Source organism: Falco naumanni, chromosome 3, assembly GCF_017639655.2.
Source record: "Falco naumanni isolate bFalNau1 chromosome 3, bFalNau1.pat, whole genome shotgun sequence".
In the NCBI taxonomy this organism is placed as follows: domain Eukaryota; kingdom Metazoa; phylum Chordata; class Aves; order Falconiformes; family Falconidae; genus Falco; species Falco naumanni.
In genome coordinates this window covers 74,408,546-74,435,275 of record NC_054056.1, presented here as the reverse complement: position 1 = coordinate 74,435,275, position 26,730 = coordinate 74,408,546, and the positions used below count along the sequence as shown (strand labels likewise).

General features: G+C 39.0%; 1 protein-coding gene across 1 annotated transcript; it reads left to right on the top strand.

The window, feature by feature from the left end:
* Positions 1–619: 619 nt before the first annotated feature.
* LOC121084616 (kinesin-like protein KIF20A) lies at positions 620–26,730 on the top strand. The gene is given in 19 exon segments (XM_040586296.1): positions 620–881; positions 2,004–2,078; positions 4,822–4,941; positions 5,856–5,994; positions 6,093–6,277; positions 9,717–9,813; positions 10,276–10,470; positions 10,553–10,664; positions 12,205–12,279; positions 14,356–14,502; positions 15,090–15,255; positions 16,523–16,696; positions 17,369–17,508; positions 18,943–19,108; positions 21,263–21,383; positions 21,467–21,531; positions 23,218–23,337; positions 24,485–24,612; positions 24,614–26,730. Coding segments are annotated over 19 exon segments (2,541 nt in total). The 5' UTR covers positions 620–704; the 3' UTR covers positions 24,753–26,730.

Genomic DNA, 26,730 nt, shown 5'->3' with positions numbered 1-26,730 from the left:
GCTGCCTCACCGAAACCGACAAATAACCCCCGCGCCACCCGCACCCCGGCCCGGCGGCGGCGGCTCAGAGGCTGGCGGCGCTGCGGCTGCTTTGCGCTGTGCGGCGGCGCCCCCTGCCGGGCGGAGGGAGCCACGCCCGCCACCGGCCTGTCCGTCACTGCCGCTCCGCCCCGTTCGGCCAATCGGCGCCCGCCGCCCCCCGCTCAAATGCTCCCCCCGCCGCGCGCCTTGGCGTGTCGCGGGCTCCCGTGCGCGGCGAGGTACCGGCGGTGGGGGCGCGGCGGGCACGCTCCGCACGGCTGCCGCCCGCCCGCGGGGCCGCCCTTGCGCCCGGGGGCCGCGCCCGGCCGGCGGGGCCGCGGAGGGGCCCTGAGGGGCGCCGGCCTGGGCCCCGTGGCTGGGACTCTGACGCCGGGGGAGCGTTGAGCCTTGCGGGGGTGGGGTGGCAGGCGGTGGGTGAGAGCGGTGCCAACCGTGGCAGCTAGTGTGCGTTCACCTGCACGTTTCTTACTGTAACCCTATAAAATATATATATATACTATATATATATGTACTATACAAGCAGTTGTTTTTTTAAGGTTCTGTCAGGCTCCTAAACTTAACTTGGTGGGCTGTATTTTCTTCAAAAGTGCATGTTTATATGCACACTACCCTGATGGCTTGTTTTGCTCTCTGAGTGTTTTTTTTGCCTGTTCTGTGGGAAAATGAAGTGCCTTTTTTCTTCTAAACAAATTCCTTTGTACAGAGCAATGGATGATGAGGGGAGAAGCTGTGTTTCTGCAGAAGTATCTGATATGTTGGAATCGGTCTCTTTTCTGAATGCAGAGGGTAAACCTTCACCCATGGAGTCAACAGTATTGCCTAATGCAGAGGAGCAGCAGGTGTGGACTGGTTTTGCAATGCATCTTCTGATAATGCGTGCTTTTTTTTTATTTAATTCTGGCAAATATTGTTTTAGTAAGAACTGCTGCATTCCCCTGCCCCAAAGATGTGTTTGATTCTTCTACTTCTCACTGATTACAAATAGATCATAGCCAGTAGCAAATGCACATGGTCAGTGCTCCGTGATGTGTTGTGCTGTTTTTGAGAAGGAAGTAAAGGATGTCAGTAACAGCACTTTGAATGTAATGCGACTGTACCATTCTTTTTAGTAAGCTAAAAAAGCATATTGGTCCTTGTTGAAAGCTTGCTAGGTGCTTGGAAATGAAAAACCTATAATGCTGTACTGCAGTACACTTTTGAAGATAGTATAGTCACCTCTGCTGTTTTGGAATGGTAGGTTTTCTGATTTGAATTCTCTCCGGTGACTTGATTTTGTATGATTAGTGGAGGGCTGTGGCACAGTCTAGTAAACCCGTCTGCTGAATGAGCAAGTTGCCAAAGTAGGGACTTGGAAGCTCTGTGAGAAAGGAAGGAATGCTGGGATTCCCTCTAAAAACCTCTTTGTTATTGTTACTTCACCTGCATGGGGAGACCTTGGTATAATGGGATGGGATGGAAAAGCCCACCTTATAGCAACTGAGAACTGTCTCATAGTTTTGAGGACTATGAGGGGCTCGTGCCTGGATGGTGGGTAACGAAGCAGTCTCTTGAAGCATATTCTTGAAGAATATGTCAATCTATTAACTGAATGTGCTCCATGCAAAATGGAAGTGCAGTACTATGGAGCAGCTGTTAAAAAATGCATCTTGAATTCAATACAAAGGGAGACCAGAAGGTGGAAGCAGTGCAGTTCATGCTTCTGATGGCATACTCCTTTTAAATCAAAATACTGTCTTTGTCATAAAAGAACACTAATGAGGGGGAATAAAAAAGGGTTACTTAAGAACACTAGGAAGTAAACAAGCAAATGAAGGCTTGGGATCTCAACTTCACAAGGAAGGAGAAACTGAGGCAGTAAGGTAAAACAGGAAATACTGCATCAGATGTATGCTGATATGACTTGGGGGTGTTTTGTTCTAAAAATGGCCATTATAACTGTCTTTTTTTTTTTTAATGAATAGGAGTATCAACCTTTGAAGGTCTTCTTGAGAGTGAGGCCCTTTTCTATAACAGAGCTTGAAAACCATGAATCTCAGGTTAGTTGTAGAATTAAGTAGTAAGTTCTTCTCCCGCAAAGAACGCTTGCTATTGTAAGCTAGGACTTCCTTTTATGAAAGTAACGTACTACTTCCAAACAGAATTACTGGGCATATGGATAAAGGTGATTACTTTTCTAATCACAGTTTTTACTAATTTTGCATGGTAAAATTACACACCTGTAGCTCTGCAAAATTCCACTGGGTAAATTATTGGAAAGTTGGTGTCACTCTTGGCTGCACAGTGTTTAAGAAACAAAGGAACTTCATGGAAGAGAGTATGCAATTCTAGCAGCAAGTGAGGTATCTGACCCTTGAGTTTCTTTGGAATGCCTGAGTAGTCTGCTACCTTGTCCCTGTGACTTGCTGCTCATCCTGTCAAATTTTTCTACAGTTTACACTGTCAGATTCAGATGCCTCAGTATTTTACATGCATACATGTGCACATTCATTCAGAAATACTCTTGCCCCCACTGGGGGGATGATGCTGATGCAAAGTATCAAGAAATGCAAACACTGATGCAAAGAATTAATTTAGCTGTCTTTGAAGGGCAAGGTTTCTGCAGCACCTCCCTCAGCCCTTGTCTTTGGAAGGCCTCACAGACCCTGGTAGACCTCTTATTCCTAACCTGTTTGGAGAGGGATTTAATATTAGTTCTGATTTGCTTTTTAAAAATGAGTTATTGCATTTAATCTGCTGCAGTTGGAACCTTTGTTTTTCACTCGCTGTATTTTTCCCCTCTACCCCCAACTTCCATTTACCTTTCCGTAGGCAGTTCTTGAGTACTATGCATTGCCACAGTGCTTCCAGATTGGTATCATTCAGCAACCTGAGCTGGCTGTAAGGGTAAACTGATTTACAAAATCAAATTATTGTAAAAGTTATCTATCTCACTCCTCTTTGCAGTGGGAAATTTCTGGCTACCTGACCATTAGTCAAACTATTTGTTCTGAAAAGCAGGGAGGCAGAAAAAATATAAGTGTTGAAGTTTGTACTAGATTTTTTTTAGAAGCTTTTGTCTTCACCTTGATCTTCCACCATACTAGCTGTGTCACTTGCTTTGTGTGCTATGAAGGCTTTTCCTCGGCCTCCAAAAACTATGAATGTTTGAAAGGCCTTCAATGTATTCAGTGTTTTCTACTCTTAACTATCACCTGAATCTGTGAGGAAGATGCTTGGTAACAAATGGAAAAAACCAAAACCCACTCAACCACCCAGCCCCCCCTAAAAGACACCAACCAACAAACCCTTCCCATCTCTATAATCAATGAGAGATCAACTTAATTTTTAGGTCCTTTTTCTATCCCTGTCATGCATAATTTTCAGGAAAGTATCTTTGTTCCAAATACGTACAAGAAAACAAAAACTTAAAACCCAAGCCCTTTTTCTTATAGCTGTAGATTGATGCTCTACACAGAGACAATCAGCAGGTTAACTGATCTGTTGTTGCTCATAGAGGTAATGATATATGCAAGTAAAGCTTAAGACCTCTGGATGAAATTCTGTATGCTCGATACAAATGCCAAGTGATTCTCTGGAGCCACCCGCTGTTGTGTTCTTTGGATATAAATGTTATGTACAGTGCCAGAAATAGTCCAACTCCTGCCAGCTTACCTGTGGGGTTAGCTGGGGGAGACGACGAGAATGACATGTTACCAGCTGGATTCCAGCTCTGCAGATCTGACTACCTCGAGGCCTCTCTGTACTCAAGAGCATTTATGAGGCCAGCGGAAGCTGATGGCACATGCTGGCAGGTACTGGATTCCGCTGTAGCTCTCTAGAATTTAGTACATCTGACCTGCATACCTGTTCCTGGTAATGTGGGAGGAGTATGTGGGTTTGAAGCCTGGCACAGCAAGCAAGCGATTGGTTTAAGTTCAGTATGCAGCTTCTTAAAGCTTCTATACCAGTTGATAAACAGACCTGTTAATTGAGACTCCTAGGAAGTACTGCTCTTCCTATGTACATACTACACATGGATTATTAGTTTTACCGGCCCTGGCCAGCCTCTAAACATAAATGTCAGATTTAGTTACAATCAGTCCTTGCAACTGGTGCTTCAAGACACTTAAGCTATACGGGTAGTTCAGTTTGTATTGTTGGTAACCTGTCTGGTCTAAAATAACTCTTTTGTCAATTTTCCTGTGATGCTACATTCTATATCTATCTAATTAGTGAGTGCTAGGTAATTGTATCTCATCTTTAATTAATTGAGAAATAGCAATCAAATTATTTGAAACTAATTCAGTTTCCTTCATTACTGGTAACGCTGTCTATCGGTCAAAGGATAATGCTTCAGACCTTTTTTACTTCGTTTGTGCTGGTCACAGCTTGTTTCACACTGAAAATGATTGAAGTGGGAAATCAGTAGATTTCTATATAGTTTTGTTTTCATAGCTAGGTTTGTGCAAGCCACCATCACAAAATACCAGGGTTTAAAAGTATTTAAAAAAAATGTTGGAAAAATCCTAGAAAAATCTTATACCTTTTAGAAAACTCCAGACAATTGCCTTAACTTTGTTTACGCACTGGCTTTCATATGGAATGGGTATCTCTGTAGTTGTTACGTACCTTGAGAGATTATATGTAAATTTTGCAACTCTTTGTAGCTCTGGTAAATAGATAAAAACACTAGGGTTTTTTTGTTTGTTCTGGTTGTTGTTTTGTTTCCCCTCTCCAGATAGCTTTCTTCATGAATAATGTTATGTGGTGTTTTGGTTTACCTTGTCTTGTTTTTTTAAGGGTTGTGTAGCTATTGAAGATGCCCAGACAGTAATTCTTAATGCGCCCCAAGAGTCTTCTGCAACAAAAAACAGTGAAAAAGGGATTGGTCATCCTGTACACAGGTTCACCTTTTCTCAGGTAGGCAAATATTTATTTGCCTAATTTTTAGATATAGTTTGTTTTTTCCCCACTGTTATGATAAAAAATGAATTTTCTACTATACCATGCAATGTGATTTTTCTTCTTTTGAATTACGTGTGGTGGTACATGCCTTAAAAAAAGAAAGAGCTTGCTTATTTACTGTTAGACTGTCAAGAAAGCTGTATTACAATGGAGGTGCCTATTAGATGAGACTAGGAGTCTTCTGTGGCAGCTCTGTGTTCTTTGATTAGATGCTATAGAAGCTTCTTGTAGGCACAGACTTACTGTGGTTGTGCTGTTCCTGCAGATGCCCTCATCTGGGGAGTGTTAGAGGAAACCACATGTTTAAAGGGACTTATGTAAGCATGTATTTAGGAATATTTATTTTGAAAGAATAGCAGCCTAACTGCTTAAACTTTTTATACTGAAATTAAATTTCATAACTCTGTTACATACTGCAAGAAATGCTGTTCTCACAGTATCAAAAGATAGAGAGCTCCAGGCACTGAATCGTTTAGCCCATTGTAATGCTGATCTTCTTGCCAGTTGTGGGTGACTGGTGAGGAGGGAGTTGTGCATCACCAGCAGAGCTCTTGAAAGTATCTACTAAACAGTACGTGCTTAGTAGCATTCTCAGCAGCTTATTTTAGGAGTAGGAAAATATTACAAAATAAGTGCAAGCCTGAGTGCCTCTCAGAATTAAGCAGGCGTCCTGTGAGAACCCAACGGAAAATGTTGAACCAGAAGGGGTTCAGTCAAGACACAAAACTAAGCTGGTATCTCCTAGTCAGCTTGCTCTGAAAAACTAGTTGCTATTAATCAATGCTTAATATTTTGATACATTAAACCTCTTTGTGCCATTTATCACTCCTTTTTTTTCCTTTTTATTTTTTTTAACCCCCTTCTCAAAGGTCTTTGGACCAGAAACTACTCAGAGTGAATTTTTTGAAGGCTCAATGAAAGAGATGGTAAGAGCGTACGTTAATGGTGTGAGTGGACTGGTGTTTACTTATGGGGTGACAAATGCAGGCAAGACATTCACTATCCAAGGTATAAAATGTTTGTTAAAAAGCATACATAACAACCAAGTCAAAATCCAATGAGAAGTTTATATGAATGTCCACATTTTATCTTTCGTTATTTTCAAGGGACTTCAAAAGATTCTGGTATTTTACCTCGCTCACTTGATGTGATTTTTAACCACATAAGGGGGAGACATTACCTGAAGATGGACTTCAAACCATATTTAAGTAACGATGTTAAGAAACTAGAAGATGCACAAGTTAAGCAAGAAGAAGCCATAAAAACTGCTATTCTTGCGTCACTGAAAGAGGTCAGTGACAAGATACTTCCTTGTTACTGAATGAAGCTTCTTCAAAGCTTCCTGTCTAACAGACTAATAAAATCTGTTTCACTGTTGATTCTTTAGATTTACATAAATCTACAGTATGAATACTTGGTGAACCTCGGCATAATAAGGCAACTGGCTGTCTTTGGAGCTCAGGGTAAACTAGAAGAACTTTCTGTAGCAGGCAGTGCGCAGTTCAAACAAAAAAAACACTGCAAAGACAAAGCCTGGATCTCTATAGAGGAGCAGTTCTGATACTGTGGTAACACTAGCCCTTGAAAAGTCTCTGAGAACTGACCTGTCAAAAGCCTGCTTGTTAAGTGAATCTTATTTTGGATCAGGTTCCTAGGCTGGATCTCAGGGCGCTTGTTCAGACTGCAATACTAGCTTAGCAGAGAGGATGGCAATGTCGTAGCAGGGGCAGCAAAGAAGGCAGAAGAATCCCTTGTGGCAGAAGGCAGTTTTAGGGCATATTGAAAAGTTTTTAAACTGTGATTTATGTAACTTCATAAAGAAACTGTTATGATACAGCAAGTGAAGTGAGATGCCACAAAATTAATTTTGTGAAAGGATTACAGCTTGCTTTAGAGAATTGTATGTATTGTTAACTCTGGTCTCTAAAGATTGTATGTAAAATACAGGAGTCTTTACTGTGGCAGCCTCCTGTTCTCATTATCTAGTTATTTCTCTTTCCAGTATAAGAAATAGGTCTAACCAGAAAATGGGCACCCTTTTGTGAGTGACTGTTCTAGGCTTCTAAGCCAAGTTGCAAATTGTGACAAGGTGTCTGGTGGCTTCCTCTTGTTCAGAACATTTTTAACCCAAACTGTGATTCTGTACATTTAATCCCAAAAGGCAGTAGGCTCAGCTGATTGTCATTCAAAGCAACTCTGAATTCTGCGAAGTGTAGAAGTAATGATTGGCTAGGTTTTCTTTTTTCTGTGGCCTTTAATACTAGTGTTAAAGTACTCCAGTTAGCTCTGAAAGAATATCTTTCTATGAATCAAATTCATATGTAAAGTTCCAGTCTACATTCTGTTGCTTAATTTAAATTTTGCAAACCAAACTTTGTTTAGTCTGAGTCTGGTTAACTTTTGAGGAAAGATCTCAGGTGAAAAATCTAAAAGGTGCTAAAGATTGCGTATTTATTTTGAGTGTCTCAGAAGCTCAGTCACACTGTGTATGTGTGTGCATGTGCTGGGGTGGGGGTATTAAAGAAAAATTGAGATTACGAGGAGGATAGTAGGTAAATATTTTTACAAACTTTATGGAACATACAAGCTTGCAAGAAGGAAAACACAAGACCTCAGGGCTTAGAACAGGTCAAATATCTTATTTTGAAGATAAGTCTATACAAATATTCTTTTCTGTTAAATCACAGTCTGATTTTAGTTACTGAATGTTGGAGTAGGTGTTCTAGATGCTGATGCACCACAGTGAAAAGCAAGCAAGACTTCACCACCAGCACGGAAATGTGGAAAATGCACCTAGAAACTAATACGTGACAAGACCTTGCTTACGTGTTACAATGCTTCTATAGTGATAGCTCAGCTATCCCCAGCACTGAAGCTGTGCTTCTTGATAGCCTGTGAATGAATAGCATCACTGTTTGGATGCTCACTCAAGCTCGTAATCTGAGAGCAGATACGGTTTGGTGGGCTTGGTTTTAGTTTATGTGGATTTTTGTAGGCCCTTTTCCCAGGCTTAGTTTACGTGTCATACAGAAAGAGCTTGCTGTTCCTTTCGTTTTCTGTTTAAACTGCTCTGAGTTACTGCTCAGTTTTTACTGACTTCTGTATGCAGTACTGCTGCAAAAATGCTTGCTTGGAGTGGTTAACACCCACTCTTTCCTTCCCCCTACTAGTTCCATTCATGGGATTAAATACTGGTTTTTACTGGATTAAAAGCTTCTTTACTTGCATTCCTGTTACCACCTGTCCTTGTATTTGCTATTAAATGTCAGCTTCTGTTGCTGGCAAACAATGTCAGTTCCTGTTCCCACTTGTTTTCAAGCAGTCATCTTCATGTTCTTTTCTGAAGATGGTTTGAAGAATGGTATAGCAGCACAGCTAGCGATTCACTCACAGCTAACACTTAGTTTTTTGAAATACCTTTACAAAAACTTATCACATGCACAAGTACTGTTTCACTGAGGTTTTTTTTACATTCCATTACAGTTTTGACATGCATGGATGTATAATGCATGTCAGTCCCATACCTTGCTTTAGAATTCTGCTCTATAATTCACAAATAGAATGAGCAGAATCCTTGCTTGTGGCTATACTTGTAACTACTCAAGAACATAAATGTATAGACAGTGCAGTCTTTGAAAAATAGTCACTTCTAAATGACAATGAAATCCTATGCTTTTTATCTTTAAGATGAAAGATCTGAAAGTACGGCTTCATACTTTTCTGTTTGTAAAACATTTTGGTTTGGATGTAGCAGGTGAGTAACAGAGGCATTGGTAGACAATCCATAATGAACTTAGCACTGCATTCAAATAGCTGGAACATTAAACTACTTTGAATCTGTTCCCCTTTCCTCTTTAGGATGACCCTCTATTGGGATTGGGGTTTGGGAAATCGGGGTGAATGTCCTAATGAAAATTTGTATTGGTGTATAAAAAGTGGGGAGGGAGGCGTGTGTGGTTGGAATCTCTAAACAATGGAAGTTCCTACTTTGTTACACTAGTTTTCCTAGGGGTAATTTGAAGCCTATGCTTTGACAAGTCCTGGCAGTTTTTCTTTTGCCAAATTTCTTTAGATCAAAAAAAAAAGTGTGTACTTAAACTGTGCTCTTATCTGTACAGGATTTTTAATGGCCTTTTAATTTGGTGTGAAATAAACCAACATAGACTGTTAGTTTATCAGGTCTTCAAGTCCTTTATGAAGCTATTGTTACAGTCTGTCTGAGGCCTTAAAGTAAATTTGACTCATACTCTCACAGATCTGGCACAAGCCTGTGATTTGCAAAAGTAACTTAGGAATCTCTGCTGCTTTAGTGTCACCGTTGCCCACCACCCTGCCATCTCTCCCTGAAAAAAACTTACTTCTCCAGTTCTTTTGGTTGACTGAAGTACTACTCAGATTTGTCCAGTAGTTCATAAAGGCATTCTGTGCATTTGCAGTCTGACAGAGGACCTTCTTTTGTAGAGTAAGTCTCCTAAGTTAGCAGCAATTTGCCTTCAGAACAGGTTGCTGGGAGTAGCAGAGTGTGATAATTCTTGTGAAGGAAAGAGCATTTATTGATTTTTAGTTCAGTATTGTTAAAAACATTTTATTTGCAGCCAGAGGAAGAGTAGCTTAATGCTTAATACTACTACAATATTTAAATCTTAAATACTGGAGTTACTGTCAATTTTAGCTTCAACTCTTATTGTAGTCTGTTCATGTGGATGTAATGGTCTCTTATTTTTTTCAAGGAGACAGAAAACCTCTCAAATAATATAACAAATATGTGTGATGTGGAGTCGGATTCTTCGAACTGTACTTCAGAAAATCTTCCTTCTGATTCACTAGGTAAAATAAAGTGAATAGAAATTTAGGAATGTAAGTGGGTAACTGCTGGTGGATTAAAAACTCTTACTATACTACAAAGTGCATATATATATAAAAAATTATATATATAACTTGTATATAATTTTCAACCAAAGTTTAATGGCTCAGCTCTGGAGAAAGAATATGTGAAAATATTTTGATAGCTTTGCTCCTTTTGGCGGAAAAGGGAGGCTTAGTTCTGCAAAGCTCATGTGTAGACTGCTGGAAGTTTGTGGTAGAGGGAGGCAATGGCTTAGAACTTGGGCACTGTCTGGTTGCAGGTGACTGCTGAGAAATTTGAATGTTTTCTGATAAATTCAGAAGTTAATCCAAGATACTGTACAACAGACACAAGCCTCCTCCTTTTAGAAGGCTTTCTATACTGTAAATAAAATTTATCAATGAGTTTGGTTGTTGAACTTTTTCTCTGTTCTGGGTTGGCAGAGAAGAACTTTATTCCACTTGAGATATATAGGACTAATATACACCAAAGAACACAAGCATCTGTGTGGATTTCCTTTTGTGAAATTTACAATGAATATGTGTATGACCTATTAAACGTATTATCTACATCAAAAACTCCGAAGCGCAGAGTCTTAAGAATTTGTGAGGATCAAGGAGGAAATTCTTACATTAAAGGTAATAATAGTTGTATGACCTCAGCAGTTTCACAGAACTGCTTTGATGATAAGAAGTGTATGTAAAGGGTCTCTTTTCACAGACTTGAAGTGGATTAACGTTCAGAGCACTGAAGAAGCCCGCAAAATACTAAAAATAGGAAACAAGAACCGAAGCTTTGCTTGTACTAGAATGAACGAGCAATCAAGTAGGAGGTTTGTTCCTCTAATTATAAGCATACTCTGTTCCTTTTCTTTTAAGGAGAGGGAGGGGGGGAAGGGAGGAGAAAACTTTAGAATGTTTGAAATTAACCACTTCAATAATAGTTCAAGACTTTCTGTGATTAGTCTGGTTTTATTATGACATTCTTTCTGGAAGAAAGCTAGAAGAGGCCCTGTGACTTCAACAGTAGCTGGACTTGGGTTGCTATTCATGGCATTGGACAAGCAAAAAGACCAAATCGTATTCACTTTTGAGTGCCAACAGGGCTATACATCTTGGCAAATGCTAATGGTGCTGAGTGGGAATGGCTGTGCAAGGATGCTGAAGGAAAAGCTGGATAATTCTTCAGCACTGGCAGTATAATTCTTGGAAACATGGAGCCTGTCAGTAGGGGATGCAGGAAGGAGTGAGTCATGCAGTACCTTCAGTGCTGCTAGGTTAGAGGACAGCAATCTAGAAGATCTAACAGTTTACTTGGTATCCTAAGAATTAAGCTGCTAGCTCTGGAGAGGGATCAGGGAGGATCTGGCTTGGAGGGAGACGAAATAGAGGTGGTATACCTTCTGCGGAAAATGACATTAAAATCAAGTAAGAAGGCCTCTAATGAATTTGTCCTTTAAGTGTGAAAGGGCCTTGTTGCATATTTAGCGGATATAGTGTTAAGCCTGCTTTTTCTCTAAAAAGTGGGAGTTAATGCTGTTCTGTATTGGCTGAAGACAGCTGCCATTAAGTTTCATGCTGACTTCTACTTAGCTTGTTTTCTAATTTGTTTTTGTTTGGGTTTGGATGTTTTGTTTGTGTGTGGTTTTGGTTTTGTTGTTGTTTTTTTTTTTTTTTGAAACTTCATTCTTAAATTGTGGGTTGGTACTGAGGAGTAAAGCACTGCTTTAAATATATACTGGAGAAGCTTCTTCTGTGCTTCCTGATTTACTGGATAAACTGGGGACAGGGCATTTCTGGTTCTGGGATTTTCTCTTTTGTTTCAGACAGCGTATTGACTGTACCTTTGTCTAAAATGGAATAACTGGATTTTCATGTGTTAAAAATTCAACCTTTCTAGAAAACAGAATAACTTCAAAACTGAACAAATCTGTATGTTGAAGTAGGCAAAACTACAGGACTATCGAACCTCAACTTATTCCCTTCCCCACCTATTTATTTCTAAGGAGTTAATTTTTCAGACTTACTGGGTTCAGATATTGCTTGAAGTTTGAATAAGAAGTAGCTACCCGAGTACTCATCTTATGATTAGTAGACTTAAGTGAACTGGCTTTTTTCTTTCCAAGACAGCTTATAGGCTTCATGTGATACTTTGCCCTTTCCTGTATTGAAAAAAATGGAAAGTCACAAAATACAACTTTTATTGCTGTTTTTTGCTGCTGAATGAATGCATTGTAAAGGTAACTAATGTAAATTAGTGAATTAATTCTTGTTTTCTTCAGCATTAAACTTTCTGTACCTTACAAATCTTACTTCAGTGACTGTTTGATTTTCCTAATTGTGGTTATTAAAAAGGACCTCTTTCCATTCCAGTCACAGTATATTTTCAATCAGGCTACTAAAGCTAACTGCTGATGAGCACCAGCCACGTGTTCTTGGAGTTTCAGAGTAAGTGAATGCTTCAGCTCTTTGTCAGAATGTAAATATTTTAGAAAAGTTGATAAGGTGTAAGCATGCTAAACCAGTGAACTTTCTTTTAATAAGCAAACAAACCCTCTGAGAGCTGAGAAGAAAATCGGATCTCCACTGGCTGCATAAAACTGACTGGAAGCCCAGCAGGGACAGGCATAGAAGTGTTTCCCTGACTCTTTGGTTCTGTTAACAGGTTCCTTCAGCCAAACTTTAAAACTCTCAGTAGTACATAAAATGAGGGAAATACACATATATTGATTGACGTAACAGGGAGGTGGGGACAGAGAAATACGATGTAATACCACACTGTATATTCTGGTGAGCAGAATTCAAATGGCTGGCTGATAGAAGCCAATCTCTGACACTGGAGTGCAGCACCTGGTGCTGAAGATTCCAGGTGCAAGCTGTGCCAGTATATCTTTCTACATTGGCATCAGACTAGAGTTTATGGGTTGAGCGTTTATTGCAGCACATTTGATGAGTTTCTGGAATGCAAATTCAAGTCTATCATCCAAAAAGAATGTAGATGACATGCTCTGGGACTGTTCTATGGTGCAATCTACAGTAAGAGGGAACAAAGTGATTTGCTTAAAAACTGTTCTAATCTAAAATGCTAATATAGGTGTACCCTGTGAGAGTAGTGCTAAGTCCTTACACCTTTCGGTTCTTTTGTGGTTTAGAGGAAGTGGCCTAATCTTTTGGCTTGATAAGGTGGGTTTTTTTTTGTTTTTTATTTTTTATTGTTTGGTTTATTTAGCTAACTGTCTATTTTAGCTTGATGTGGAAAAATGAGGACAGCTTGTAACAGTGTTTTAGTTCAGTCCTAGCTCCTGCGGTTTTCTCGCTTGCCTCTGCTAAGCAGAGGTGGTAATGAATATATATACCTCACAGTCAGAACACCTCTTAATATCAGATCTTACAGTGATAAATAATTTAAGGAAAGATAATTTGAGGAGATTCCTCGCCATTCCCTGTCTTGGTGTAGTCCCCTGGTAAAGCTTGCAGCAGCGCAGCTGTTAGCAACATACAAACTGTCATTCACCTTAAGGAAGAAAAAAGCTCTTCATTGTGTAATGAAAAAGATAAAGATCATAAGGTCATAGCCTTTCATGCAGCTGAAACGTGTGCTTTAATATATATAGTATTAATATGTGCTTATTTCAGCTGTGTAAACAGCTATGATCTTACAAAGGTGTTATTTTATATAAATAATTGTATGTATCGGTGAGTAATAGTTCAGTTACAGGAAACACTGCAAGTTAGATAATTTATGTATTTCAAGGACTTTTTTAAAGTGATGAAATTTCTTGGTTATCCAGGATAATTGCCTCTGACAGTAACCTATTGTACTGTGAGGGACAATTCAGTGGCCTGAGTTTAGTAGTACACAATTGCTACAGCTGAACAAAAACCTCTGAGGTGATCTATAGCCAAACAAAGACCTCTGAGGTGATCTGGGAAGGACTTCTGGCCCCTTATTTGCAATAGTGAACAAATGGCTTTGTATCCAAAAGAGGCAGAGTGCCGTGTAGAGAAGCATGCTACTGTCTTGCAGTCTTCTCAGTGCTGGAACTGTTGAAGGTGACTGTTAAACTGTTTCTGTAGTATAGTACTGCTATGTAAAACTGCTTAAAAAATTCCTCTTATCTTGTCTGGAAATACTTTAGGATTGCAACAAAGTTTGGGTTCCTAAACTGAATTCTTTATATAAAAATGCCTGCAGAGTTTTATATGAATGCTACAAGCAGGTTTCTTTTGAATGTGCAAAATAGGCTGTATTAGAAGCAGCAATTTTGAATGTTCCAGTATCTTTATATACAATGGGAAGATAGGTAGTTTAGTGCATTTATCCCAAGTACCTTGCATAGTCTCACGGACAAAATGTCAACATTAAAGTACAACTTATTCTGTGAAGGCTGAAATGAGTCACTCATTTACACTTCAGGCACATAAATAAAAAGACATGTTCTTTTTTTCATACTGTTTATGTTCTAATTTCATACTGTTTAGAAATAAGTTCATATGTGTGTTCTGGATAATTCTTTCACGCAGGTTGTCTTTCTGTGACTTGGCTGGATCAGAGAGGTGTAATAAAACACAAGCCTTTGGAGATAGACTAAAAGAAGCAGGAAATATTAATAATTCTCTTCATATCCTTGGAAAATGCATTGCAGCATTGAAGCAAAATCAAAATCCAAAGTAAGTGATAAGTTTTAAACAACATGCCAAGTTTTGGGTTGAAACCTAAGCATCCCTTTGTTTCTACAAGGGGTTTGTGTGGTCTGAGGAAAATGGAACTCTACAAAATTCTTTATTACAGATGTCACTGGAATACCTGAAATGAACATTCTTTAAAACTGTTGTTTGTGGAAAATAAAAAAGGGCAGCTAGCAGCCAACTGCCACACTTTTTTAGTGTGTGTGTGTATGAGCAATACACTCTGTGTACAGAGTTCCTGGTTTGTCCTCTTCCCTTCCACCTCCAAGTTATACAGGTGGATTCATCAGACAGCTGACATATGTCCTGTACTTAGCTTTTGACTTGTTCCAGTATCTGCTTTGTAACACTAGGAAACTGTGGTGCAGTACTACTTTTAAACAGTTTGGATTTTGGAAAACTCGTGAGATCTAGGAAAGAACTTGCTCTTTGATGTGAAATAGCTTAGGCTTAAATATGAGCATCCTACTGGGTCTCTTTCCTGAAAGAGAGAAAGAGTATTAAGCCAAGTTAAGTATCACAATTTTACAATTTTTTTTGTTTCACAATTTTATTCCTTTCTCCGTGAGGACGAAGCCAAGCTATATTCCATTCAGAGAGAGCAAATTGACTCGTCTGTTTCAGCCATTCTTTTGTGGAAAAGGCAAAGCTTGTATGATTGTAAACATTAATCAGCATGCTTCCACATATGGTGAAACACTACATGTAATGAAATTTTCAGCTTTAGCCAAACAGGTAAGAGCATACTCCTCTCCCTGCTGTTCTGCCCTCTTCGTCAGGTTGTATGAACTTGAGTGTGATTTGGACTTTTGACACATCATATTCTGCATGTGGCTTACCTCTAAAAGGTTCCTAGTAGTGTTGCCCATCCTCAAACCTGCCTGTGGTAAGAAGTTAAGATAGCTGCAGCTGTCTGGTTTGGTTCAGTTCTACACGACCGAAATTCTGTGTAGTTGGGGCACTTTCAGATATGAGCAGTTATACCATATGTCTGAGCAAATGCAAGATTTTGATTCAAGCTTTTAATGAATTGTTTAACCTGTGTGTGGTTAAGCATCTGTTGCACAAGATGACAGCTCTCCAAAACTTTTTGGACAGAAAGTAGCAGCTGCTTTCTTATTTTGTAGTCTTAAATGAGATCCCTTGTGTCTGCATTGCTCCTATTTGGCTAAGTGCAAGTAATTAATAACAAATAAAAGAGAAGACTTTTTATTGGTAAGTTAGTGCTTGAAGGTAGTGTATTCTTCTCCTTTGAAGGCAAAACCCCTGCTGCTAAATCTACATGTTTTCATGCTTTTTCTGCTAGCTCTGCTTGTTAGTCCATTAAATTCAGGACTTGGGGTTGATGTGTTTGGTCTTCAGTTTATTTAGCTTCCTTGGAAGCTGCTGCTTGCAAGGGATGGGATGGTGGACTATGCTGTGTTTCATGGCAGAAATTAAGTCCTTTTCTAGCCTGGAACCATGGATTAGTTCTGACAGGTTTCAAGCCTGTAATGGCATTTCTAATATGATCTCAGAGAACAAGATTTTTCTAATTCCCTTCAGCTGCAAATTTCATCCTAAGGTAAGTGTGCACTGCAGAGACAAGCTTCTCTGATACGTTGTCCTATGACATACATAAAATCTTTACATAACTACCATGAATTGCTGAATCCTGGTCACAGTATTTCAGGAAGGAACAAATGTTTTAGGGATTTTCTGCTTTTTACTAACTTTCTAGGAAACTACACTAAACCCTTGTATTTTAGGAGGAGAGAAAACACTGTTCTAGACAAGCACACTAAGTTTGTTAGTGGATAGTATTTCCCATTTTCACTTTGTTAGAGTACTGAAGTCTTATATTTGTATTGATAAATGGTTTTGTCTGCTAAAAGGCATGTACAATTAACGATCACAAGAACATTAACAAAATTTTAATCTAAATACAACAATGCATTCATGCCACTTCTTCACAGTATTCTGATATCTGCAATATTGATGGCATTGATAAATCAATTTCCAGGTAATCCAGACAGTCCTACCCAAAAATGTTGGTTATTTTCCACCCAAGCTAGTTGGAGGCAATGGCAAACCTATCATCCACTTTGATGCTAGCACATCTATAGATGACTTTCCTGACAGCACTGAAACCTCTGCAGCAGAAGAGGAAGTGGACATCACCATTCTGAGTCATGAGGTAGATGTGCATCTACTCAAAATTGTACCCAAGAAAATCATTGCTACTAGTTCTAATATTAGAATCTTTACCATCAGAGATGTGCTGGAAGTTGTATCAAATGAGAACTGTAAGCTTCCGCTCAGTGTCGGGCAGACCTAGGCTTAAAGTGGTCTGGTTCTGAGGGAACAACTGTAGTTGTGGAAGGCTGCCTGTGGCTTTCTAGTTAGGTCAAGTGCTAAATTTGGAATTCAACTGATTCTTAAAGAAGAGTAGGGAAGCAGTATATGTGTTTAAAACAACATTGTTTAGTTGTTTGCTTTTTTGGGAATAGCAGGAACAAGTTAAGATGCAGCATTTTGAAAATGAAGCTATACAATCTGATAGGAATAAACTTGTTTATTATTAATAATAAACTGTAAGTAGGCTTTATGTTAAAAAGTTGTACAAGTTAACATTTAAATGCTAAAACAGTAGTAAACTTATTGATAGCAGAAACCATCAAGATGGAGAAAGGTTGCCTTTTAAATGTGGATTTCCACTGCAGATACTTAACCCTTGGTGCAGTCCCCCTGCAAATTATAGGCCTATAGAAGTGCCCTGCAAATAGCTGGCTGTGTGAATATTTCATTTGACATGCACATCAATATGTATTTCTAGCTTGTTTTCTGAACTGAAATATGTTAAATTTAGGATCTCTTGAAAACTACAGAGAACCTGAAGGAGAAGCTAGTTGCAGAAAGGCAAAGTAAAATCCTTTTGGAGGTGAAGATACGTAGAGAAATGGCAGAAGCAATGTTCCGACAGCTGTTGGAAACAGAGGAAGCCTGGAGGCAAGTCATGTTGCAGTCAGCTTCAACTGGAAGAATTCCCCATATATAAATGTATACATTATATATATATACACACACATGTATTTACATATATATGTATATTCAAGGCATGCATACTCTTGTTACTTAGAGAAGTTAGGGCTGGACAGTTTCAAAGCTTCTGATGAAAAGGGAAGGAAGAACGTTAAAGTAACTTGTACGGTTCAGCCTTTTCCCATGTACAATGAAAAAATAATGCTGCTTTTTGTTGGCCTCTTCTCTGTTTAATTTGTAATTAGTGGAGGTTGTCCTGACTAGCTGTTAGTATTTAGCAGACGAAAAAGATTGTTACAGGTACCCCGCTGAGGCTTGTGATTGTTCCAAAACTTACACTTGGTCATGTTAATATGCATGCATGTGCTTAAGGTAGTTCTAATTGTATCTCTGAGCTCTCCTGAATTCTTGCTCCTGGATGATTTATGAACTGGTTGGTAGCTTACTGTGGCTGCCTGCACTGATGTTACTTACTTGGGGATTTTGTTTTCCAAGTGTCTAGATTGCTGAAGCTGAATTCACTTCCTCGTAACTGTTCTCTTGAAATCAGTTTTCTGCTGTTTTAGTTGCTAACAGAGGCAAACCCCAAGTTAAATGTCCAGCTGAACACGCTATGGTTTAACACCTGCACTGACTTTAAAATTGTTTGGGTGCCTTTGGCCAAACACATGAAACAGCAGTGATTCTTCTCTGATGTTTTGTGTCACTGCTGGGCAATTTTTTTTTATTGTGACAGGAATAGTTTAATGTATTGAAATAATAAAATCCAAATTCATTTTGCCTTATCTTTAATGGAAAAAACCCAAAACCCAACCTGCCCAATGTGAAAGATACTCCCTGGAATTATGCCTCAAGTACCAGGTCTGGGTGTAGTCGTATCTATTACTGGATGTTGGTGGATTTTTCTATAAAACCTTTTTGACAGATCTTAAGTATGTGTTCTTCTATAGGACTTTCTGTGGTATATGCCAAGTGCAGGTTATGCTTTGGTGCAAGTCTGTAGGTCTTAAGTTATGCCAGGAGAGGTTTAGATTGTATATTAGGAAAAGTTTCTTCACCAGAAGGGTGGTGAAGCATTGGAACAGGCTACCCGTGTGGGTGGCAGAATCACCATCCCTGGAAGCATTTCAAAAAGACATAGAGGCAGTGCTTAGTGACATGGTTTAGTGATGGACTTGGCAGTCATGGATTAGCAGTTAGACCTGATGATCTCAAAGGTGTTTTCCAACCTAAATGATTCTGTGATCATTGAGAATAAAAAGAAGAAAAATACTTCTTGATTTTTTTTTTAACTGTTTATGATTAGATATCTATCTTTGATATTGCTAGTTGAACACATGTAGTCAAATTGTAATGGCTGCAATGCTAAGATACTAAATAAAACTAACATGTTCTCCTCAGCAACCGCTTGGAAGATATGAAAGACAGTTATGAAGAAAAACTGGAGAGCAAATTTGAAATGTATAAAGAGGCCATTAAGAAACATGCATATGTGTGCGCAATGGAACAAATTGAAGACCATTATGTTCCCATAGAAGAATTTCTAGCTGAACAAGAGAAAGTTGAGGTATGACTTGACTGCTGCTAAAAAAATGTGCTACCTTCTTAACTGTAAATTCTGCTTTTCCTTAACAGTCATTCAGGAATCCTAAATGCAACACTGAATGGTCAAAATAACTAGCAGTTCAGCCTGGCTGTTCTGGTGTCCAATGCTAAACAAGGATAGAGATGTCATTCTGTCTAACGCTACCTGTAGTGTATGCTTAAACATCCTGATGTTGAGGGCACACTTCAATTAAATCACTCATCTTTAACTCTGTAGTGCAATAACTGGAACACCTAGAGTGATGGTGTATACAGCAGACTGGCTTTGTGGAGATCCTTGGGATTGTAGGCTATAAAATTGTTGTGGTTTAACCTGGCAGGCAGCTAAACACCACGCAGCTGCTTGCTCACTCCCCCACCCCAGTGGGATGGACAGAATTGGGGAAAAGTAAAATTTGTGGGTCAAGACAGACAGTTTAATAGCACAGAAAAGGAAGGGAAAATAATAACATAATTGCAATATACAAAACAAGTGAATCACAGTGCAATTGCTCACCACACACTGACTGATGCCCAGCCAGTTCCTGGGCAGCAGCCAGTGGCTAGCTTCCCAGTTCATATATTAAGAATGACATCATATGGTATGGAATATCCCTTTGGCCAGTTCAGGTCAGGTGTTCTGGCTGTGTCCCCTCCCAGCTTGTGTGCCTCAGCCTACTTGCTGGTGGAGTGGTGTGAGAACCTGCAAAGTCCTTGACCTAGTGTAAACACAGCTTAGCAACAACTAAAACATCCATGTGCTATCAACATTATTTGCATTCTAATCCAAAACACAGCACTGTACCAGCTACCTGGAAGAAAATTAACTCTATCCCAGCTGAAACCAGGACAAGAGTAAAAAGCTAGCCTGAAAAGCTGGTGGGGAGCTTAGTACAGGGTAGATATTCTAAATATAATGGATCTCACCTCTGAAGGTCTAGAGGGAGGATTGTGGGATAAGAAACTGTGGTGAGAAATTAAACTTTATGCAGGGGAGAACTTAATCTCCTGAATGTACTTACACCTAGAACTGCTTAAAGTTGGCATCAGCAAGTTTTTATTCCTTTTGCAACTGAGCTGTTAGCTATGTGCAGCTGTTATCAGTCTTCACTTCTAGCCTCTGCATAGATGGCTCAGTGTATCCAGGCAACAGGTGAGGCCTGTGGGTCTCAGTCTTTTCAGAAGGTCTGTAGTGGAAGAATAGAACTGTGGTGTATGCCAGAGGTGCTTTCTCCCTGCCCTCTCCTGTCCAGGAACCAACAAGTTGTCTCACTCCACTGGTAGTCAAGTTCCTTTCAAGACATGAGGGAAGTGGGTTTCTGTTGTTGATTCTGATACTTAAACATTTCTGCTTTTGCAGCTCTCCATTCAGGTGCTGATAAGTAACACTGTGTGTAATGACCTCTGGCTTTCCAGCTCCTTAACACTTGTGTTTTCCCCGCTTAGGCTCTGTTTTTGTTCACTTAACCCCTAGTATACACCATTTTGGGGTGGAGGAAGAAAGTGTTAATAGGGCTCTCTGTATTTATAGCTGCCTCTCACACTGACCATAAGGGTGCATAAAGGAAGAGTTAAAGAACAAGATGGCCTTGGTAGCAAGTCAGATGATAAACTGACCTAAGATATAAAATTCTTAATTGACAAAGGAGAGCACAACATGGAATCTGAGTAGGCAGCTTCAGAGAGCCAGAATTAGATGAATAACTTTCCTTGATGGTGACATGTCTGATTTCTCACTCTGAAATACCACCCTAGCAATCTGATGGGTACTGAAAAAAGACTGAGGTTAAAATTCAGTTCTATAAAATATTTTCTTACTTATTGAGGAAGCTAACTGGCAACAGCGTTTAACACAGATGCACCAAAGTTTCCTTTCTGCCATATGGTTACTTGTAATACAGTTTGGAAATCTGCAGACTTGAAGAATTGACTCCTGTGTAAAGTAACTTATTCCTAGAAGGTCTTGCAATCAGAGTGTTATTCCTTACTGTAATTTCTCAACTATAACATCATAACTTCCACCTGTGAAATTATTTTTAAATCTGCATATACATGTGTAATATAATTGAAGGATGTACAGTAGTGCATCAGGTTAAGCAGGAATTTAGACTGGTTCTACCATGTGCCTTTTTTTCAGGATAGGGAGAGAAGAATACTGCAATTGGAGAGGCAACTTGATGAACAGTCAGGGAGGCTGTTGGCTCTGGGAAGCCTGAATTCAGATAATGTACTGACTACTGAAAGTAACATGGAACTAGGTAGGAATCTAATCTTGGATATTCAAAGTTCAATTTATTTTTGGTATTGTATATAAACAAGAAAACTTTTCTTTTGACTATAGATCTTATGAACAAGATGAAGAGAGCCAATGAAGGACTGCAGAAACAATGCAAAGAGAAAGAAGAGGTAGCTCTTGCTTAGTATTTAACAAATGTGGGGGTAATGGTCCTAAACTCTGGCATGGTTCAATGTTTAAAGGTAGACATGTAGACAGAAGGTCAACATGCTGTAGACAAAAGCATGAAGAATCCTGCATATAGGTATCAAGTCTACAAAAAAGCCCTTGTGTAATTGTAGATTATTCTTGTGAGAGATTGGCTGTGTTCTGGCTTTACTCTAGTTTGTAAAGGTACCTACTACTGTAACAAGTCACATTATGAACATGATGCAAGTTGGAAGTGGGGAAGTATATAGCCTTGTACTGGAATTTGTTGCAAACATTTCTGCCATGGCCTCAGTGCTTTTCTTCCTGAAATGCTGCCTGCTTATGCTCAAGGGAATGGTTATAGAACCTGGTAACAGTTTAGACCTAGAGCTAAAATAGTGCCTTAAACCAGTCCTTTCTGTAAGTTTTGAATTCCACTGTCCTTTTAAATGTAAGGAAAAGGTAATGTCTGTTCTTCAAACAAACAAGATCCTTGTGTTCTGAATAACATATAGAGGCGGAAATTATGAGCTTTAGGCTGTGTTATGGAAAACAAATTTTTAGGTATTGCATTTTTAATTTATACCTTGGATGAGCTTCTTGTAAGGCTACAGTTAGTTTCCCATGTTTAAAGGGTATGAGGAGGAGGGAAGAGACAAGCCTTGCTCCTTTCATTAGAGACAAATAGGAGTAGGGGCTGGAGAAATAGTTCCAGCTGGTTCTAATAAACCTTGTAAATAGAAAGTGAACTTAATCCCTTTCTGCTGAGAAAGTGTGCTCCAAAAATAACTTTTTCCTTACCAAGTTTAATGTCTCATGTTATGGCCCTGGCATTTGTTTTGTAATGCTGTTCTTGAGAGCTCTACATCATTTTCCATTTCCTATGTCAATTTCAAACTTTGAAAGTCTGGCTTTTATGCTTGATATGGGGATACAGTATTGATTGTTTTGTGTGGCTAGGAAGTGTTAGAATGATGGGATTGCTGCCTGGCAATAACTGAAGTGAGAGCCGTTTAAAGCAGCTGATTCCATCCGTGCCTGTCTGCTGCTTTGCCTCACATCTGTTGATGTGTGATGAACAGTTCACTATTTTTCCCTGCATCCCCCCCCGCCCCTTCCTATTCAGCCATTAAATATGGACAAAGAGTGTGGGGTTTTTTAGCAACCTATATATTTTCCTTCCGACCTTGTAGAAGTAAATTAGTGATAGAGTTATAACATTAATTTTGCTGGTTTAGAGTTTTTCTCTCTCAAGACTTAATCCATCAATATTCCCATCAGAAAGGTGAAGTTATCTGTTGTAACTGTGCTCCGATTCACTATGTGAATAGTGTCAATGAGACAAGAGCATTCTTTTAACTACCTTTACTGAAAAGGAGCAGACTGTTCCAGAAGTTGCTTAGTCTGTGCTGGTCTCTTGATTGACAGGTCTCTGTAAATGTAGTAGCTTCAGCACAATAGCACATGAATGCTCCACCATTTTATCACTAGCAATGATAGGTTGGGACATTAGAGCTTGAGAGAAGCAGACTCCTTCATGGCTTTGATCTTGTTTGCACTGTTCAGTATTAATCGGAAATACCTACAGTATCTGAGTTCTAGTCATAAACAAAATTAATGTAAAACATGCTGTCTTGAACTTCAGTGTGTATGGGGTTTATTTTCAGCTTATAAAATCTCTGAAGTTTAAAATACAGAAATTAAATGAAATGCTGCTAGAAGCTACTGAAGGCTACAGAAAAATGGCAGAAGAGAACAGTGAACTGAAGCATACAGTCATGCTCAAGGTTTGTCAACAATTTAAAAGCAACTTTAATCTATTTGTATCTGTAGTTGGTACTGGCTATTTCTGCATCGTTGTATGTGTAAAAACACAGTTTAATCTTACTAAATTCTTTTGATGTTAGCATTTTCCTGAATTATGAGCTCAGAGCCCTTGCGTTTCACTCCCTGACTTTGTCTTGTAAGACAAGAATAGTTTTTTAACTTGACCAAGTCTATAACTTGTCAGCACAGAGTTAACCTGCTAATCTAAAGATGCCACCAATTACTGTCAAGCAAAGTAAATACTGCTCAGAACTCTAGTCACAAAGTGTTTTGTTGAGGGCAAGCAAGGTGTCAGTGCACAAATGTTAGTACGAGACTTAAGGATCTATGGTTTTAAAGCTATACTGATACTCCCGTAGAGGTGACCAAGCTAGATAAGAGATATGGGCAGGTAAACTATTTAATACTGAACTAGAAGTAAGCTTCTCTTCAAAAGCAGGGATTTAATAAAATTGACAGCATCTAACCTTAGGTATAAACTAGATTAATGAAAATTTTAAACTGTTGACACTTTACAAGTGAGGCATAGATGCAATCTGCGAGTGAAGCAAGGCAGGTGTAAGACTGCTTAGTGATGTTTTACTTTGAACACTGAATTACCTTTCATGTGCTTCTTAGTCTAAGTCTGAAAATTATTCATCTTGAACCTTGTTTCTTAATTGGTTCAAAGACATAGGTAGGTGAATTTTGTTAACCACAAGGATTAGAGAGCATCTTCTGCCCACTCAAAGCAGTCCTAGTTAGCAGACTTAGAACTATGGTAAGAGTTTTGATTTGACCAGTTTTGCTTTCACTAATTACAGGTTAGGACAGGAAAACCTTCGCTAGTTGGTTCTTAGAACAACAGCAATTCTCTGCATAGTGTGCTTAAGCATTTAAGCATCAGCTTCTTAGTCAGACTTGGTCTCTAACTAATTCAATGGCCCCATAGTTTGCTGTCCTCTAAATTACATAAAATTAATTCAGAAGATGTGAGTACTGAATCACCGTTTGGCATAGTAATAACAAGATGTGTACTGTTGTAGTAAAATAGTCTGAAGCAGAAAATCAACGACATGAAAATGCCCTTGGAGTGTTCACATACCTAACGCAGCTTTATCCTCATAGGATCAGGAAATGAATAGTCTTCAGAACTGGGCTAAACGTGTTCTTGAGCTTGAAGAAACAGTGTCTTCCCTGCAAAAAGAACTTGATGAACAGAAAAAACATTTCTCTATAGAGGAGTCAAAACAAACCCAGAAGTTTGTTGGCTAACCTGAAATCCACAGCAGCAGCCACTGCTAGTACACCTCTTGGAAAAGGCTGGGGGAAGTATGAAGATGCTTCACCCTTTTCAAGAAAACAATTACTATTGATTCATAAAGCAAAAGAATAATATTTGATTAATCAAAGTATGCAGTTACTGGGCTTCTTAATCAAACTGTTGGTAGCTTTTTCTCACTCTTAGATGCCATCTTCACTGTCATGTTAACTGAGAGCAAAATGTTTAATACAGAACTTCTTAAATTGAATCAGGGTTGAATATAGAGCCATGTTAAGTTTAAGTCTAAACTGGTGCTTTTACTGTTATAGTGTTGTGATTTGAGAAATAATATTTTTAATTCTTGAGTAAATGTATGGTCTTCTATATTGATGTGTGATTCATGCAGTGAGATGTTCCTCCTCTGCTGCTTGTTACCTTTTTAAATTAAGTATTTAATTTCATTGTTGATTCCTAGAAATCAGATGGCTTGTAAACTTAATATCAAGTAGATGAAATAGCTTGGTTCTTCAGTTGATATTTGGGCTTTGACCTGGAGACTGCCAGCCTGGGATGAAAGAGCAAATTTCTGGAAGAGGCAACAAAATGAGGTCTTAGCTGAAAAATAGCATGCCAGATAGTGGTTTTATAAAGGAACTTGTTTTAATATCAATTGGATTTCCACTAAGAATAATGCATTAAACTTTGAAAAATCTATTTATAATAAAATTTTTCTACTGCTAAACTAAGCTCTGACTGCTCGTTTTATAAAATCAGTGAGAATCTGTGAAATCAAGATAAGAAAAGATCATAAATTTGGAGGCCAAATGATCATAGTGACTGGCATATGATGATTTTAAGTTGAAAGGATCATAACCCTCATTACATTACTTACCTTTATCTAGTAACTCAAGGAAGGAAGACGAGAGCATGATAAAATTTGAAATCGCTTTCTTAGAGCAATTTCAGTGTGAGTTTTTTTCTGACTACTGTGAAGTACCGCGCCTGTAACTGCTGGAGAATTGCTTTAGAACAAGGCAGAATCTGTAAGTAAATAGGTTTGATCAGTCCCTGTGACGCTACTTCTCACGGCCGAAGGGGACCCGGTTCAGAGCAAGAACCTCACCCTCCCTGTGGAGACACTAGGTGGTGCAGCCTTCCTGTGTGACACAGAACAGCCCTTCTCTGCTGTGACTCTTGCCAGGTCTCCAGTTTTGGGTCTGTCTGTGGAAATGCAGTGGTAAGTAATCTCTCTAATATGTCTTTAATCAGGCTGGAGATGTAGCACTTGAGCCGTGCTGGTTCTCATATTTTGAACTGTTTCTGTTAAATATAGCTTATCCGGCTCTAGTAGTTCTTAAAGGCCTATAATCTCTCCCAGGTAGAATTTCTAAAATATTATTCTACTCCTACACAAACTATTCTAGCTATTAAAAATATTTTGGTGGAGTGGTACAATACACCCAGTGTTGATCCCTTGAATAAGAAAGCTGTAAATGTACAAATTGATCTAACAGCAGCAATATTCAAACAGAAGTTAAAAAAATAAAATCATCAGAACAGGCTAAAGCTGGAAACTTTCTATAATACCATTTCAACTGATTTAGTGCTACACCATGGCTTGTCTGTCACTTGTCTGAGAGTTTTATGTTGGCAAGTTTGTTACGCTAACTATAACCTCTTATTCCCTGAGCAACTGCTGTTTCCACATTCCCTCCTACTTCCCAGAGCGCTTTGGCTGGCTACAGGAAATGGTTTGAAAGACAAGGTTACATTACCTTAAGCTATCATTTTTTTTTAAATAAAATGAAGCCTGTAGCTAAGTACTGACCAGTTTTTAACTGTAATACTTTCCAAAGAGTTTCAAGGGACTGTGTTGCTATTACATTAAAGACTTTTGAGAAGCTGTTTTTAAGGACAGCTGAGGGCTGACTGCTTCTCTTCCTGCCCTCCAGACCAAAAAGAAACACTCAAAAGGATTCAGAAATGGCTGGTTTTGTCCTTTTCAACTTCTCAAAGCTGAATGGGTATAAGGAAAGCAGAATCCATTAATCTTGTTAGTGGTGATGAACAGATGTTTTCCTGTTCCACACGAAGCTACCACTCTGGATAG